Source organism: Hibiscus syriacus, unplaced genomic scaffold (assembly GCF_006381635.1).
Source record: "Hibiscus syriacus cultivar Baekdansim isolate YM2019G1 unplaced genomic scaffold, ASM638163v2 tig00111013_pilon, whole genome shotgun sequence".
In the NCBI taxonomy this organism is placed as follows: domain Eukaryota; kingdom Viridiplantae; phylum Streptophyta; class Magnoliopsida; order Malvales; family Malvaceae; genus Hibiscus; species Hibiscus syriacus.
The window spans coordinates 1026940-1045798 of NW_024062953.1; the positions used below are offsets into that span (position 1 = coordinate 1026940).

At 34.5% G+C, this 18859-nt stretch overlaps 1 protein-coding gene and 1 pseudogene across 1 annotated transcript; both read right to left on the reverse strand.

Annotated features, from left to right (window-relative positions):
• Positions 1-48: 48 nt before the first annotated feature.
• On the reverse strand, positions 49-14842 carry LOC120150043 (annotated as a pseudogene).
• Positions 14843-16449: 1607 nt separating this feature from the next.
• Positions 16450-18563, reverse strand: LOC120149975 (pollen receptor-like kinase 3). Its single transcript, XM_039162686.1, has 2 exons — positions 17255-18563; positions 16450-17021 (listed from the first exon to the last, which is right to left on the reverse strand). The coding sequence occupies exons 1-2, from the start codon at positions 18561-18563 to the stop codon at positions 16450-16452; spliced, it is 1881 nt and encodes a 626-aa protein (XP_039018617.1).
• Positions 18564-18859: the final 296 nt, after the last annotated feature.

Consider the following 18859-nt stretch of genomic DNA (forward strand, 5'->3'; position numbering starts at 1 on the left):
CACGAGGAATCTTTGATCTTCAACTTCAACATCCATGGTTGGTCAGTGTTAATTAACATCTTGAATATTACTAATAGCGTCGTTCAAGCTTAATCGTTGATCAGGGTTACATTTAGTGCAAGCAACTCCGATTTGAATGATTTTGATCATCTGATCAATCGAAGCCGGACCACTTGACAATATCTCAGGATCAATCAGCTCTTCGTCATGGTTTTCCGATATCGACGATTGCGCCCATTGTACGACATCGATCCTACCGTCACCATCATTTAAATATTGCGAAGGGTACTTACCAGTCATGATCTCGAGGATGACAATGCCAAGACAATAAACATCAGATTTGGGAGAAACATGCTGTTGTTTTTGGAGACATTCTGGTGACCGGAAAGCGAATAATCCTCGGACGACGTTGTCAGAGTTTATGAATGGGTGGAAGCCGTAATCGCTTAGCAATGGATCGTAGGTTTCTGTTAAAAGAACATTGCTGGATTTGAGGTTGCCATGGGGAACAACGTAGGTTGATAACTGTGTGTGGATGTAAGCAAGTCCATTGGCGATTCCTTTGATGATCTTCAAACGATTTTGCCAGTTTAATCTTCCGTGAAACAGTCCTCGGTCACCTGTATGAAATAGGGGTTAATTGCACTTGATTTCTTCAAACCATTTGCCCAAAACTTGAATTAGTTCCCGAACATCAAAACTTTTGGATAAATTATAATTTTAATCCTTCTATACTCAAGTTTAATATCTAATCACTCTATTATAATCCGACACAATTTGATAATACATTATTATAACATCATTAGTAGGATGAACATTTGACCTGAACTAGATGTGTTTATCATTTCGAAGGTTTTTTTGTTGTTGAAATTTATATTTAAGTTTGGTTTTCAATTATAAGATCATGTCAAATTAGGGTTTAGAGTGAAAAATATCTAACACACCCGGAGAATAATAGTGTATTGACTTTTATATATTTAGGGATAATTGCTATAATACATCGCTCTTTATATATTTTTTGAATTATATATATATATATATATTATCAAATCGGGTTAGATGTGAATTTTTATTCTAAAAATTAAGTCAGATGAAACTTCTCTAAATCAAAATCGGATCAAGTCAGATCACATAATATTCAATAATTTATATCGTATCAATCAAGTCATTTTGGTAGCTTGGTCTTCAACATAGGCAATAAATAACAATTCAAATTCGACGCTAAGCGTATATAAAACACATGATCAAATTTTGAATGTGTATATATCTGTAGTACGTTTAGCTTTGAATCAGTCAGTACAAATATTTTTAAAATTTGATATATTTAATTTAACGTGCTATAAATAAAATCTGAATTGTAAGTTTAAAACGTTAGATGGAATTAACCCGAAAAACAAAAAATAAATGACTTGAAATTAAGCAAAGATGAAGATGAACGTGTAACACCCCAACCCGTACCAGACTCAGATACGAGTCTGAGATGTCACATTAACTTTTAAAAACGATATTCTTACAAAATATCAAAACATTTGAACTCATTTTAAGAAAATACGATCATATATTATTGAATTGTGTTTGTTATAAAATTTTGAGGCAAAAACATATTTATGAACAGTAAAATACGGTATGAACAGTACCGTGAACAGTAATAAACAGTACCCTGCTACAGTACCCAATGCTAAAATTTTCCAGATTATCAAAGGAGAACTGATTCCCCTGCTACAGGGAATCGATACCCTGCTACGGTACTACTACAGTACTTCCGTAAAATACGTATAAATTCATAAAATTTAAAACGTTCATCATCTTTCATTTACCATTTACAAATATACGTTTAAAACATTATAAAATTCAATCATATGATTTTACAAAACCGATTAAAATATATCGGATTCAAATCTTTGTTTACATGCCAACCACTATAAGTATTACAAAATACATACTATTAACTTCTTTTCTGATATGATCTTTGGAAAGGAGAAACTGATCTGTCTTGCATAACTTTTTTCAATCTTCTCTTTTTCGCTTTCCAAACCTACGTGTGAAACAATCACACGTTAAGTCGATGACTTAGTGAGGCATATAAAACATATATCATTTCATATAAACAAAAGGTGTATGCAAATACTATCATTAATCCCTTACCATATATTTATCATATACACATATATCACTATACCAAGGAATAAACATATCATCATGAAATTTCTATACAGATCATGGAACACATATATCAGTATCAACACGTTTAACATTTCACATTCATTATCATTAATTCTTATAATTTAATACCCTTATACATAATATATTATGCATTAGCCAAGTAATACACCATTACATAAATCTGATGATCTATTCCATATAACAAATCACATATACATATCATATTCAGTATACTTATTAAATTTCTTTATTAGCCCATATACACTGTTGAGAACTGAAGGTATGTGAGTACATTGAGGTTGTGCACAAATGTTGTCACCATAGCTCGTATAAATTCCCACTAGGGGCATTGAATATTTGTCCCGAAGGACCGCATAGAAATGTCTCGAAGGACCACTTCTTAAGAACCATATACATAATACGATGAACCAAATAAGAGTACCGAAGTACCACATATATGTTCCACGGAATTACATATATGTCCCGAAGGACCACATAGAATTATCCCGAAGGACTGCGTAGACCCTCGACTTTTGGCATACCAACTATACCTATAGCTCTCGTATCATATAACATGGGTATTTTTATTATGCTTCTTATATTCATGTACTCATAAAATTGCTCTTATGATCACATATCACATGTGCATCTAATCATGTAGTTTACTTTCATGTAATTCGTGTCACTTTTCATATAAATTCATATTCATATGTCACATAGCTCATATCACTTTGCATGGATTCACATAAACATATATATCATTTATGTTTCATCTCTTAATCTCATATCATATAACATGCTCAATCCTCTTATGTTCACATAACATATAATGCATACAAATTATATTCACATATACCTTTACTCATGAATTCATACATCATACAAATCATGTCATCTCTTGTTCTCATATGTTTCCAATACATCACATAAATCACTAGTGCATTTTCACTTAAACATGTAAATCATGTAACATATAAGAATATATATATATATATATATATATATATATATATATATATGTATATATATCCATTTCTATATACTAATACACACATAATAATCATATAACATTTTAAAAGTTACTTCTTACCATAGTAACTCCATCATTGGCTTATCGCAAGCCAATGTTTGTTCAAGAATCTAGGTACAAAATAAATTGCACTCACCTTAGCCTTGCTTTGATTCGATCCTAATTCTTTGATTATTCCAGAACTTGTTTAGGCTTAATATCTACATAAATATAACATTTCAAAACAATTATCAGTAGCCTAAACCTTAAACTTGATGTTAATAACTTAAGTCAGTTTAATGAACAAAAATTCTATTTTTTTCTTTTGGGGGGAATCGATACCCCCCAGGGGGGAATCTGTACCCCCTGCGTAATATGTAAAACCCAGAATTTTACTGTTTAAACCCGAAAATCATCAACTCTTCACTCAATTCTTCTATTTTAAGCCCCTATCATACCATTAAACTCAACTATCATTATTTAAACCAATTTATATCCATATAAACCATCTTTATCTTCCATATCTCATTATGATTCTTAAAATTAAGAATCATACCAAATTTTCTACATGTTTTAAATTCAATTCTAACACTTCATATCTCTTAATTCCACTTATGACAAGTCAAATTTGACTTCCACTTCTAATTATGAACTATATTTCAAGATTTCATTCAAAAACTCAAAATCTTTAATCTCTCCTATACCTTTCATCTTATTGTTTTGGAACAAATTAAGTTTTCCTTAAGCTTAATTATCAACTAATGATCATAACCCAACTTTTAAATCAACAAATAACCAAGAAATCAGAAACTTACCTTTGAGCCTGGGAGATACGGGAGGAAGAAGAAGAAGGAAGAAGAAAGAGTTTTAAGATAACTCTTCCCCACCCCACGTGAATCATATTTATTAAGGAAATAAATATCTTTCCTATCAAATGACCATTTTTGCCCTTTAATTCCTTGGATAATTACTAACAACTTTCCAGAAATATTCCCAAATAAATCATTGAACTATTCAAATATTCTACTTTAATCACCATATTCTGAAATTTTACAATTTAGTCACTAACTCGTAATTTAGGATGTTACAAATCTCCCCTTCTTTTAAGAAAATTTTTCCTCGAATTTTCATTGCACACTTTGACAAAAACATATCTTTTAATACTCTCAGGTTGTTTCCTTTATTTATTCTTTCATTCCTTTAGTTCTTCAACTACCTTTTCCCCTTATTCATTCATCTATTGTCGTTTATTATATAAACAGTATCCTCGTCCATTTCTGTCTTTTCTCTCTTTCGACTTTCATCTTTCTAAAATTCATATAATGTTACTTATCACGTAGACAATAACATTCATTTTCATCACTTAACATCATAAACCAAATCTTTACTTATTACTTAATTATTGTCTATATTACAATACACAAAATCTTTTCATATAATCTCACGTACTTGTTCAAGGAATAATCACCCTTTTATAACCAAAAGGTATCAACTTAAATCTTCTTCAAACATGATTAAACATATACTTTATAGAATCAAACAATCGTTTCACATATTCTTGCACACTTTTCATATTTCTATATCAGACTTATCATCTACACTTCCATATAACTTTTATCATACTTAACCCTTTAATTTCCTTATCCCTTTTTTTCTTCCACAAATTAAAATCTTCTTGTAACATAGATCATATCTTTTAATTCATGTTCACATACTCTTTTCCTATCACTTATATTCATCTCTAATTATCGATCTTTATCACATCTTTATAACTTTGATAATCAGCTTTACTTATAAAGAACCTTATTCTTCACCATCTCTTGTACTTGTATTTTTTTCTTCCTCAAAGCTCCCTTTAAAACCTATAAATACTTTTCTCATGTCTTCATCATATCTATATGATCCAAATACTTAACCATATTCAAATCCATATCATACTTTATTAACTCACTTTATCTTTTCTTCCAATCTTATAACTCTATCACCTTTACTATTATAATTAGTCAATAGCAACTCTTCAATCTAGAACACAAGCTCTGGTTAATTAATCCCTTTTACTTACCATATATTTATCATATACACATATATCACTATACCAAGGAATAAACATATCATCATGAAATTTCTATACAGATCATGGAACACATATACCATTATCAACACGTTTAACATTTCACATTCATTATCATTAATTCTTATAATTTAATACCCTTATACATAATATATTATACATTAACCAATCAATACACCATTACATAAATCTGGTGATCTATTCCATATAACAAATCATATATACATATCATATTCAGTATACTTATTAAATTTCTTTATTAGCCCATGTACACTATTGAGAACTGAGTACATTGAGGTTGTGCACAAATGCTGTCACCACAGCTCGTATAAATTCCCACTAGGGGCACTGAATATTTGTCCCGAAGGACCGCATAGAAATGTCCCGAAGGACCACTATATCCCGAAAGACCACATATCACATATGTCTCGAAGGATCACTCCTCAAGAACCATATAAATAATACGATGGACCAAATAAGTGTACCGAAGTACCACATACATGTTCCACAGAATTACATATATGTCCCGAAGGACCACATAGAATTGTCCCGAATGACCGCGTAGACCCTCAACTCTTGGCATGCCAACTATACCTATAGCTCTCGTATCATATAACATGGGCATTTTTCTTATGCTTCTTATATTCATGTACTCATATCATTGCTCTTATGATCACATATCACATGTGCATATAATCACGTAGTTTACTTTCATGTAATTCATGCCACTTTTCATATGAATTCATATTCATATGTCACATAGCTCATATCACTTTGCATGGATTCACATAAACATATATATCATTTATGTTTCATTTCTTAATCTCATATCATATAACATGCTCAATCCTCTTATGTTCACATAACATATAATCCATACAAATTATATTCACATATACCTTTGCTCATGAATTCATACATCATACAAATCATGTCATCTCTTGTTCTCATATGTTTCCAATACATCACATATATCACTAGTGCATTTTCACTTAAACATGTAAATCATGTAACATATAAAAATATATACATATATATATTTCTATATACTAATACACACATAACATTTTAAAAGTTACTTCTTACCATAGTCACTCCATCATTGGCTCATCGCAAGCCAATGTTTGTTCAAGAATCTAGGTACAAAATAAATTGTACTCACCTTAGCCTTGCTTTTATTCAATCCTAATTCTTTGATTATTCCGGAACTTGTTTAGGCTTAATATTTACATAAATATAACATTTCAAAACAATTATCAGTAACCTAAACCTTAAACTTGATGTTAATAACTTAAGCTTATTTAATGAACAAAAATTCTATTTTTTTCTTTAGGGGGAATCGATACCCCCTAGGGGGAATCTGTACCCCATGCGTAATCTGTAAAACCCAGAATTTTACTGTTTAAACTCGAAAATCATCAACTCTTCACTCAATTCTTCTATTTTAAGCCCCTATCATACCATTAAACTCAACTATCATTACTTAAACCAATTTATATACATATAAACCATCTTTATCTTCCATATCTCATTATGATTCTTAAAATTAAGAATCATACCAAATTTTCTACATGTTTTAAATTCAATTCTAACACTTCATATCTCTTAATTCCACTTATGACAAGTTAAATTTGACTTCCACTTCTAACTATGAACTCTATTTCAAGATTTCATTCAAAAACTCAAAATCTTTAATCTCTCATATACCTTTCATCTTATTGTTTTAGAACAAATTAAGCTTTCCTTAAGCTTAATTATCATCTAATGATCATAACCCAACTTTTAAATCAACAAATAACCAAAAAAACCAGAAACTTACCTTTGAGCCTGGGAGATACGGGAGGAAGAAGAAGAAGAAAGAAGAAAGAGTTTTAAGATAACTCTTCCCCCACCCCCACGTGAATCATATTTATTAAGGAAAGAAATATATTTCCTGTCAAATGACCATTTTGCCCTTTAATTCCTTGGATAATTACTAACAACTTTCTGGAAATATTCTCAAATAAATCATTGAATTATTCAAATATTCTACTTTAATCACCAAATTCTGAAATTTTACAATTTAGTCACTAACTCGTAATTCAGGATGTTACAGAACGTACCATGCAAGACGTTTGACAAGCTACCACAAGGCATATATTTTGAAACAATAAGCTTCTCATCTTTCCTAAAATGAAATGCCAATGGCATCAAAATATTTGGGTGCTTGAATTCCCCGAATCATTTCATTTCAACTATGAATTTATCTTTCTCTAACTTATTCATCTCTCTCATTTTCTTCACCACCACGACCAATTCGTTCCCGACCACGACCTTATATGCCAAGCCCAACTGACCGTTTTCGAGCATCTCCACTTCCCCCTTCGTCAAATCTTCAAAACCAAAGGCTACCATTTCCTCATTCACCATTATCAAATCATCCATCTTATTCTTGTTTCCTTTATATAACAACCCTCGTTTGATCTTTAAGCTTAAACTACTCGAATTATTCTTCCTGCTTGACTCTATTGATGTCTGTCGAATCGAGCTAGATGTTATGTTTGGCTTGAAAAATTAGCAAAGTTGAAAGTTGGCAAAATTGAAAGTTGGCAAATTTGAAAGTTGGCAAAATTGAAAGTTGGCAAAGTTGACATCTTTGGTTGGTGGCTAACTTGTATACATTGAAAAATTCTTTGGTAGGTGGCCAACTTATTTTTCATCTTTGATCCCTAAAATATTATGTTATTTATAAGTTTAGAACTTAAAACTCAACTATAAATAGGCCTAAGTATTTCATTAGAAATCATTCCAAAAAAAGTTCTCTCTTCCTCTTGTTTTCTTCATTCTCTCACTTTGGGAATTCTAAAGAATTTCATTTGTTGTAATATTTGTTGATAGTGAAGTTATCATCCGGAGTGGTGCCCGAGGAGTAGACGATATTCTCATCGAACCTCGTAAATTTGGTGTGTTCTCTCCTTTATTGTTCTTTATTCGATTTTCCATTGCGTTTCAATATTCAATAGTTTGATGGGTTTATCCGTTGTGCAACCTTTGGTGGTTTTGATCTTGACATTTTAGGTCAATTTTGAAACTATGTTCGTGTAGGAAATAACCCGGTTTCCCCAATAATTGGCATCAGAGCTTCTGTTGAGGTTATCCTGGTGGTTCCGTTGCTGAAAATATATAATTCGTGATATTGAATATTGTTCGTTAGAATTAAAATGCCAAAATACGGATCAGTTGGGACTCAAGCTCTTCATTTGGACCAGTGAGGAGGGTGATGTCAAATGCAAATTTCTCGGTGGAGTTGTTCGATGGATCCGGTCATTTTGGCATATGGCAAGGCAAGGTGTTAGACGTTTTATTCCAACAAGGTCTAGACATCGCCATTGAGGAAGAAAAGCCCGAATATATGGAGAAGAAAGAATGGGGAACAATAAATCATTTGGCGTGCAACACGATTCGATCTTGTCTTTCCAGGGAGCAGAATTTTGGCTACAAGAACGAGACTTCTGCAAGTAAGATGTGGAAAACGTTGGAGGAAAAATTCCTAAAGAAAAACTTTCATTATCGTCTCCACATGAAGAAAAGATTGTTCAGATTTGATTATCAACCATGCACCAGTATGAATGAACACATCACTGCGTTCAATGAGCTAGTGGCAGACTTATTGGCCATGGATGAAACCTTTAAATATGAAGATTTAGCCTTGATGTTGTTGTCATCTCTTCCAGATGAATTTGAGCACCTTGAGGCAACATTACTTTATGGTAAGGATAATGTTACTCTTAAAGATGTAAATGTTGCTTTGTATAGTTATGAGCTCAGAAAGAAAACTAAGAAGGAGAGCAAATACGAAGCAGCGGAGGCCATGGTGGTAAGAAGTCGCTCGAAAAGTCAAAGCCAAAGTGGAGAGGGAGATCAAAGTCGAAGTTCAGACTGGGAAAAGATGAATTTGCCTTTTGTCATGAGAAATGACACTGGAAGAAAGATTGTCCAAAGCTGAAGAAGAAAGGAAAAGTTGCTCCATATGAATATGTTACAGAGCATGATGCAAATGAATCTGACATATCATTGGTTGCTTCATCAACAACATTCCATTCTCGTTGGGAGCCTTGGAATCCAAAGGCTCAGTAGTCACTATTAGAGATGGAGTTTTAAAAGTCACATATGACGCATTTGTAATGATGAAGGGCGTAAGGAAAAATAATTTGTATTACTACCAAGGTAGTACAATTATTGTAGCAGTTGCAGTAGCTTCCGGAGGCGATGATTTGGATGCAACCCAGTTGTGGCATATGCGGTTGGGACATGCTGGAAAGAAATCCTTGCAAATTCTGGAAAATAAAGAATTGTTGAAAGGTGCAAAAGCTTGCAAATTGAACTTTTGCGAGCATTGTGTTCTGGGAAAGTAGAAGAAAGTGAAGTTTGGCACCACTATACATAATACAAAAGGTATTATGGATTATATTCACTCAGATGTATGGGGTCCTTCAAAGACATCATCTTTGGGAGGAAACCATTATTTTATAACTTTTGTAGATGACTTTTCCTGAAGAGTTTGGGTGTATCCGATGAAGTTTAAAGATGAAGTGCTTCGAATTTTCCTGAAATGGAAAAATATGATCGAGAACCAGACTGGTAGAAAGATCAAATGTCTTAGGATGGACAATAGAGATGAATATAAAAGTGACCCATTCTTTGACATTTGCCATGAGTATGGTATTGTTCGACACTTCTCTGTTAGAAATACACCACAACAGAATAGGGTGGCAGAGCGTATGAATCGAACATTATTGGAGAAAGTTCGATGTATATTGTCTAATGCTGGGTTAAGCAAGACATTTTGGGCTGAGGCTGTGACATATGCTGGTCGTCTCATCAATCATCTGCCATCATCAGTGATAGGAGGAAAAACACAATTGGAGGTATGGTCTGGAAAACATGCTACTGATTATGATTTCTTACATGTATTTGGATCCACTGCTTATTATCATGTGAAGGAATCCAAGAGAGAGCAAAGAATACTCTTTTTATGGGAATGACCCATAGAGTGAACGAATTCCACCTTTGGTGTTTAGACACCAAGAAGATAATTTGTAGCAGAGATGTTACCTTTGATGAATCTGCTATAGTAAAGAAGGCAACAAATGAAGCTGTCTAAACAAGTAGTACTCCGCAGCAGGTGGAGCATACTCCAAAACAAGTGGAGTTTCAGTAGACGATGATCCCAGAAGTTGATACAGTTGATTCTTCAACTCCAATAGAATAATCAGAAGATGAAGATGTTCTAACCCAAGATCCATTGGAGACACCAGAACCACTTGCAGTTACAAGGCTAATGAGAGAAATTTGTAGACCTGCTCGATTTGCTGATATGGTGGCATATGCTCTTCCAGTTGTTGATGATGATATCTCTATCACTTACCAAAAAGCAATACAAAGATTGGAAAGTGATAAGTGGAAAAATGTCATGGATGAAAAAATACAATCTCTCCAAAAGAACAACACTTGGAAATTAACACAATTACCAAAAGGTAAAAGAACAATTGGATGCATGTGGGTATTTGCAAAGAAAGATGGATCTCATAGCAAGAAAGATGTTCGCTACAAGGCATGGTTGGTAGCTAAAGGCTACGCTCAAAAGGAAGGAATCGACTACAATGAAGTATTTTCCCCTTTTGCGAAGCATTCCTCCATTAGAATATTGTTGGCCTTGGTAGAACAGTTGAATTTGGAGCTAGCTCAACTTGATGTAAAGACGGATTTCTTTCACAATGATTTAGAAGAGGAGATCTATATGACTCAGCCAAAAGGATACAAAGATGGCAGTTGTGAGAAATGGGTTTGTAAGCTAAACAAATCGCTATATGGATTGAAGCAATCTTTGAGGCAGTGGTACAAGCGATTTGATAGCTTTATGAGGAGGTAAAAGTACACTAGAAGCAATTATGATCATTGTGTGTATTTGCAAAAACTAAAAGATGGATCTTTCATTTATTTTCTCTTGTACGTTGACGATATGTTGATCGCTTCGAACAGTCAAAAGGAGATAGACAAATTAAAGGATCAGTTGAATCAAGAGTTTGAGATGAAAGATCTAGGTGAGGCCAAGAAGATTCTTGGTATGGAGATAAGCAGACATAGACAGATAGGGAAGCTTTGTTTAACACAGAAGCAGTATCTGAGAAAGGTATTACAATGTTTTGGCATGAATGAAAATACCAAACATGTAAGTATCCTACTGGCTTCTCATTTGAAACTTAGTTCTCAATTATGTTGAGTTAATCGATCGACGGAATCGGCCAAAAGGGGGTGAATTGGCAATTAAAATTTTGGTGGAAGCTTTTGCAGAAAATTGAAAGTAATTGCACAGCGATTTAGAGTGGTTCGACTTTCTCAATCAAAGTCTACGTCCACTACCTTAGCTATCCACACTAAGGATTTTCCAACAAATTCACTAATTTGTTTTTTCTTTTGAGGCCAAATAGATAACCTTACAACTCCCTCAAGAATATACCCTAATTCTTGAGAACACTCTTTCTCAAAGAGAATATTACAAATTTGCAAACTTACAAGGAAATCCTCACAAGGTAGATTGTTTGTACAATTATAGAACAAAGAAAAGAACACTAAAAAATGAATACAATTGAGTACAAGTAGTGTTCTTGAAAGCAAAATGAATATTGAATGAAAAATAGGCTTGAAATGCTCAAACTTGAGGTTTGATGTTTTCTCTTTGATTCTCTCTTGATTCTCTCTTGATTCTTGTTGATTGTTGTTTCTTGTTGTTGATCAATGGCTTCTAAGCTTGTTTAAATGCACCTTCAAATGATTCTGAACGTTGGGGATGCTTAGTGGAGTCAATAGAGTCGTTTAAGTGTGAAAACAATTAATTAAAGTAGTTGGGAGCGTCAGTGCATCGATGAATACCCATGGTGCATTGGTGCATCAGTGTAAAATTCAAATATTTTGACCGTTGGACCCTTAGTGCATCGGTGCACTAAGAGTGCATCGATGCATCAAGTGCATTCGACGTTTCAAAATAGCCAGAGTGCATCGATGCATGGCTGATGCATCGATGCATCAAATGCATTCGATATTTTCATAAAATCATCAGTGTATCGATGCATGGATTGGTGCATCGATGCATCACTTTGATAAATTGATTTTAGGCTTGATTTTGGTTCAAAATACTTTATGAAAATTGTTTCAAAAACAATTTAAGTATAAAACACAATTTTACACATTTAGTAAGGTTTGAATTTGAACTTGAAAGACTTGGAGTAATAATTTGATATTCGATTAATTAAATCGAATATAATTTCATTTAAACTTAATTTGTTATATCGAAACACAAAAATGTTTTCAACAAATTATCTCCTAAAACTAATGAAGAACGAGAGTATATGGCAAAAGTTCCATACGCTAATGCAGTTGGGAGCTTGATGTATGCAATAGTGTTACGTGTCCTGACATTTCACAAGCAGTTGGAGTTGTGAGCAGGTACATGCATGATCCTGGAGAAGGACATTGGTAAGCTGTGAAATGGATTCTACGGTATCTCCAACAAACCGTGGATGTTGGTTTAGTTTTTGAACAGGATGAAACACTTGGTCAGTGTGTGGTTGGATATGTTGATTCTGACTATGTTGGTGATTTGGATAAGCGTCGATCAACTACTGGATATTTGTTTACTTTTGCTAAAGCCCAGTAAGTTGGAAGTCTACTTTGCAATCTACGGTGGCTTTGTCTACTACAGAGGCAGAATACATAGCAGTTTTAGAAGATGTGAAGGATGCAATTTGGCTTAACGGGTTGATGCAAGACTTAGGAGTTGTTCAAAGTCACATTAATCTCTATTGTGACAGTCAGAGCGCTATTCACTTAGAGAAAAATCAAGTATACCATTCAAGGACTAAGCATATCGACGTGAGGTATCACTTTGTGCGGGAGATCTTTGAAGAATGAAGGATTTTACTTCAGAAAATTACGACATCGGAAAATCCTGCATATATGATGAGCAAGGTGGTAACAGTAATCAAGTTCAATCATTGTTTGAACTTGATTAACATCCTGAAAGTTTGAGCACCTTCGAGTGTATGGCGCTTGTGAGCGCAATTAGAGGCACTACATTAAAAGAGCTTCATGAAATTTGGGGAGTTGAAGAAATTGAGTAGGCTTGGTAATTTCAAGCCAAGGTGGAGATTTGTTATGTTTGGCTTGAAAAATTAGCAAAGTTGAAAGTTGGCAAAGTTGACATCTTTGGTTGGTGGCTAACTTGTACACATTGGAAAATTCTTTGGTAGGTGGCCAACTTATTTTTCATCTTTGATCCCTAAAATATTAGGTTATTTATAAGTTTAGTCCTTAAAACTCAACTATAAATAGGCCTAAGTATTTCATTAGAAATCATCCCAAAACAAGTTCTCTCTTCCTCTTGTTTTCTTCATTCTCTCACTTTGGGAATTCTAAAGAATTTCATTTGTTGTAATATTTGTTGATAGTGAAGTTATCATCCGGTGTGGTGCCCGAGGAGTAGACGATATTCTCGTCGAACCTCGTAAATTTGGTGTGTTCTCTCCTTTATTGTTCTTTATTCAGTTTTTCCATTGTGTTTCAATATTCAATAGTTTGACGGGTTTATCCAATGTGCAACCTTTGGTGGTTTTGCTCTTGAAATTTTAGGTCAATTTTGAAACTATGTTCGTGTGGGAAATAACCCAGTTTCCCCAACACTTGATACAACGTGGACATTTCTTAGACTTTTCCTAGAATTACTCAAGTTCCTCAAATTGTCATCTTTTTTCTTCATCATCGAAGTAATGCTGACGATCACGAAAAAGAACACGACGACAAGAGTTACGGAGGTGACGATTAAGGCAACGGTGGAATGTGAATTTGATTTATCTAAAAGCGGATTGTGAATGCAGCGTTTCTTAAGTTATTCCCCGCAAAGCCTAACGTTCCCTTCAAATGTGGAAGCGTTGAAGTTCAACATACTCTTCGGGATGTTCCCTTCGAGTTGATTACCCTTTAAATAAAGTGATTTAAGAACATTAGGGTATTTCAGCCCTGGGATTTTCCTGAAAAACTGATTCCCTTCTAAATGCAATTCCACGAGGTTGGATAGTTGCATCAATGAGCTTGGGATGTTCCCGGTAAACTTGTTTTGATTCATCCACACCTCAATTTTCCCATCAATCCGAAATACGTATCCGATATCTCGCCAGAGAACTGATTGTTCGATAAGTAAATAGACCTTAAACCCCTGAGTTTATTGAACTCGGGGATCGGTCCGGTGAAGGCGTTCTTGGCCAGATTGATAGTTCTCAAGTTACGAAGCTGAGACAAAGCTTCGACATGGATAGAACCAGAGAGACCATGATTCGTCAAATAGAGAACGATGATGGTTTCACCGTTGCACATGACGCCAACCCATTTTCTATGACAAGGTGACGAGTTTGGGATCCATTCTTCAACTTCGAATCGCCGTTCTCCAACGATTTCTTGAACTTGAGAAGGAGAGGAACGGCTTCGGGTTTAGAAAAGCAAAGGGTCGGGAGAAGAAAAAGAGTAAGAAGAACCAAAACAAGGGAACCAACAACAGCGGCGGACATTGGTGAAATCGGAGGGGAAAACGACGAAAGAAAGCTCCGCCCCCGATTCGAAATGATTATTGCTGCTGCAGCTCCTTGTAATGGCAATGGCAATGGATCGTGTGGTTTTGAGCTGAGGGTTTGTTTCGTTTGATTCTAACAATAGATATTCCGGTGGTGGTTACAACGGCGGTGTCTAGTTTTAGCTATTAAATATTAATGGCGGTGTCGGCTTTAAGTATATAACGAAACTTCACCTATATTTCAGACAAGGTTATTACAAGCGAACGTATCAAAAAAGGGTTAATTGCATCTTGGGACCCACTGAATTAGATCCCATAAAATAATTAGTATTTAATTTGTTATTATAAATAATTAGTATTTATCTCTGTTCCGGCTTTACTAAGTTCTTGGCTTCATCTTTGGTTTTTGGTTTAAATGGTATCGAGTTTAGATTAATTGTTAGTCCATTCGAATCCAACTAAAATTTTCTATATTTAAATCTGATTGAAGTACAGTCGATTTAAGAATATTAGATTAAGATTTTGTTTGTATCCTTTCAAAAAATATTTTTTGTATTTTTTAATGTTTGATTAATGTAAAATAAGTTGGTCAATATAATTTATTTTTTTAACAAACGTAATTTTTTTATATTCGTTGTAAAGTATTTTACGAATTAATTTTTGATATGATATAATTATTTTTACTTGAAAATATAAACACTTAAAATATCATCGTCACCGGCACATCTCCCTCAACAACAACGATAACCCTTGTGAGTACATATCATATTTTCTGTGTTCGATTTTCTTTTTTTCCCCAACTCTAACCATATTATCTCCAAATCACTTCATTTTCTTGTTCATTCTCTGATTTTTTTTTTTTTTTTTTGTAACTCTTCATTTTCTTCCTCTAATCCGAACACAAATACGGGAAATTTTTTATTTTTTTTTCTTATGATCTTCAAATTTTAGATCAATGTAGCATATAAGTCTTTTTTTTATTTTGAATATTTTCTCTTAATCAAATATTGAGATAATATTTATCGGTGTAGAAAAATATTTTTCTTTAAGAGGGAAGTTTGAGGGAAAAAGAACTTATATACGTCTAAATAATTTAATATTTTTTATAATATATAATATTGGTTAAATTATTGTAACATTTAAAAAATAATAATATTAAATTTATTTATAATGAATAATATTATTTATTGTATTTTGGTATTTATAACAAATATTTTTTATATTTTTATTAAATAATATAGATCAATTTATACAGGATCATTCAAACATAAGTAAATCATTTTCAATTTTTTCTTCAAAAAATATAATTTATTCTTAAGAAATTATTTATCAAAATCTATTTTAAGTTAAATAAATAGACTCTAAATTCTGGAGTTTGAAATGATTCAATGACAAGGATCAACAACATCAATTATTAAGTTCTCAAGGCATAACAAGTAGACCATTTTTAATCTCTTAGTCTTCAACACCATCATCGGTAACCCTGTCCGTATATAAAAGGATTGAATCATAATCCGACAAGGTACCTAACGTCGAGAGTCGAGTTCCACACATATATATTGTATTTGACAATTTTTTAACTTCAACATGCATGGTTGATCAGGGTTAATTAACATCTTGAATAATATTAATAGCGTCGTTCAAGCTTAATCGTTGGTCAGGGTTATTTTTAGTGCAAGCAACTCCGATTCGAATGATTTTGATCATTTGGTCGATCGAAGCTATACCACTTGACAATATTTCAGGATCAATCAGCTCTTCACCATGGTTCTCTGATATCGACGATTCTGCCCATTGCACGATGTCGATCCCACTGTCATCATCGTTCAAATATTGCGAAGGGTGCTTACCAGTCATGATTTCGAGGATGACAATGCCAAGGCAATAAACATCGGAATTGGGAGAGGCATGTTGTTGGATTTGGAGACATTCCGGGGACCGGAAAGCGAGCAATCCTTGAACGACTCTGTCGGAGTTTACTAATGTGTGGAAGCCGTAATCGCTTAATAGCGGATCATAGGATTCGGTGAGAAGAACATTGCTGGATTTGAGGTTACCATGGGGAACAACGTTGGTTGCTAACTCTGTGTGGATGTAACCAAGTCCATTGGCGATTCCTTTGATGATCTTCAAACGATTTTGCCAATTTAATCTTCCATGAAAAAATCCTCGGTCGCCTGCATGAAAAAGGAGTTAATTACACTAGACGTCCTCAAATATTTTCCCAAATTTCAAAACACGTGATAAAATTTTAATCATGTGTATATCTATTGTACGAAGAACTTTGAATCTAATATATACATACGTTTTTAAAATTTGATTTGTTTATTTTAAACATACTATATCGAATCTGAATCTTAATTTTAGAACGTTAGATGCAATTAACCCAAAAAGATGAAGATGAACGTACCGTGCAAGGCATACGACAAGCTACCACAAGGCATATATTCCGAAATAATAAGCTTCTCCTCTTTTCTAACATGGAATGCCAATGGTGTCAAAATGTTTGGGTGCTTAAATTCTCCGAATCGTTTCATTAAGACTATGAATTCGTCTTTCCCCAACTTATTCATCTCTCTCATCCTCTTCACCACCACAGGCAATCCGTTCTCGAGCACGGCCTTATATGACAAGCCCAACGGACCGTTTCCGAGCACCTCGGCCTCGGCCTTCATCAAATCTTCAAACCCAAAGGCACCCTTTTCTTCGTTCACCATTATCAAATCATCCATCTTATTCTTGTTCCCTTTCTGTGATGACCCTTGTCTGATCTTTAAGCTCAAACTATTTGAACTACTCTTCCGACTCGATTCTATTGATGTATGTCGAGTCGAGCCGGACACGACGTGTACTTTCTTCAAAGTTTCCCTAAAATTAGTTAGGTTCTTCAAATTTTCGTCTCTCTCCTCTATCGTCGAAGCAATTTTGGTTATCACAAAAAAGAATACGACGAAAAAAGTTACGTAGGTTACGATTATGGTGAGGGTGGAAGGTGAAGTCGGTTTATTTGAGAGGGGTGAGGGAGGGCAAGCTTTATCAAGTTGTTCCCCACAAAGCCTAACGTTCCCTTCGAATGTGGAAGCGTTGAACTTGGACATACTTTTTGGGATGTTCCCTTCGAGTTGATTACCCTTTAAATCAAGTGATTTAAGAACATCGGGATATTTCAGCTCCGGGATTTTCCCGGAAAACTGATTCCCTTGTAAATGCAATTCCACGAGGTTGGATAATTGCATCAATGAGCTTGGGATATTCCCGGTGAACTTGTTTTCATTCAGCCACACCTTCTTCAATTTTCTCATCGATCCGAAATACGTATCTGGTATCTCGCCGGTGAACTGATTGTTCGATAAGTAAATAGCCTTTAAACCCCCGAGTTTATTGAACTCGGGGATCGGTCCGGTGAAGGCATTCTTCACCAGACGGATGGTTCTCAAGCTACGAAGCTGAGACAAAGCTTCGACATCGATAGAACCTGAGAGACCTAGATTCGTCAAATGGAGACCAATGATGGTTTCACCAACGCACATTACGCCAACCCATTTTCTCCGACAAGGTGACGAGTTTGGGATCCAATTCTTCAACTTCGAATCGCCGTTCTTCAACGATTTCTTGAACTTGAGGAGGGGAACGGCGTCGGGTTGAGAGAAACAAAGGGTGGAAAATAGAAAAAGAGTGAGAAGAATCAAAACAAGGGAACTGACAACCGCGGTGGACATTGGTGGAACCGGGGGGAGAAACGACGTAAGAAAGCTCCGATTCCAAATGATTACTGCTGCTGCAGCTCCTTGCAATGGCGATGGCTATGGATAGAGTGGTTTTATGCTGAGGTTTTGTTTCGTTTGGTTGGCTGTGCCGGTGGCTTCGAGTGGAGGTGTCGAAATGGTGGGGTGTCGAAGGTTGCTTTGGATTCTAACAATAGAGATTCCGGTGGTGGTTACAACAGTGATGTCTGCTTTTTGCTATTAATGGCGGTGTCAGCTTCAATAGTATATAACGAAACTTCAATTGTATT

Coding starts and splice junctions, on each gene's coding strand:
- LOC120149975 (XM_039162686.1), bottom strand. CDS start 18,563: ATGTCCACCGCGGTTGTCAGTTCCCTTGTTTTGATTCTTCTCACTCTT. Junction 17,022..17,254: donor CTTGTCGTATGCCTTGCACG/GTACGTTCATCT, acceptor TTTTTCATGCAG/GCGACCGAGGATTTTTTCAT.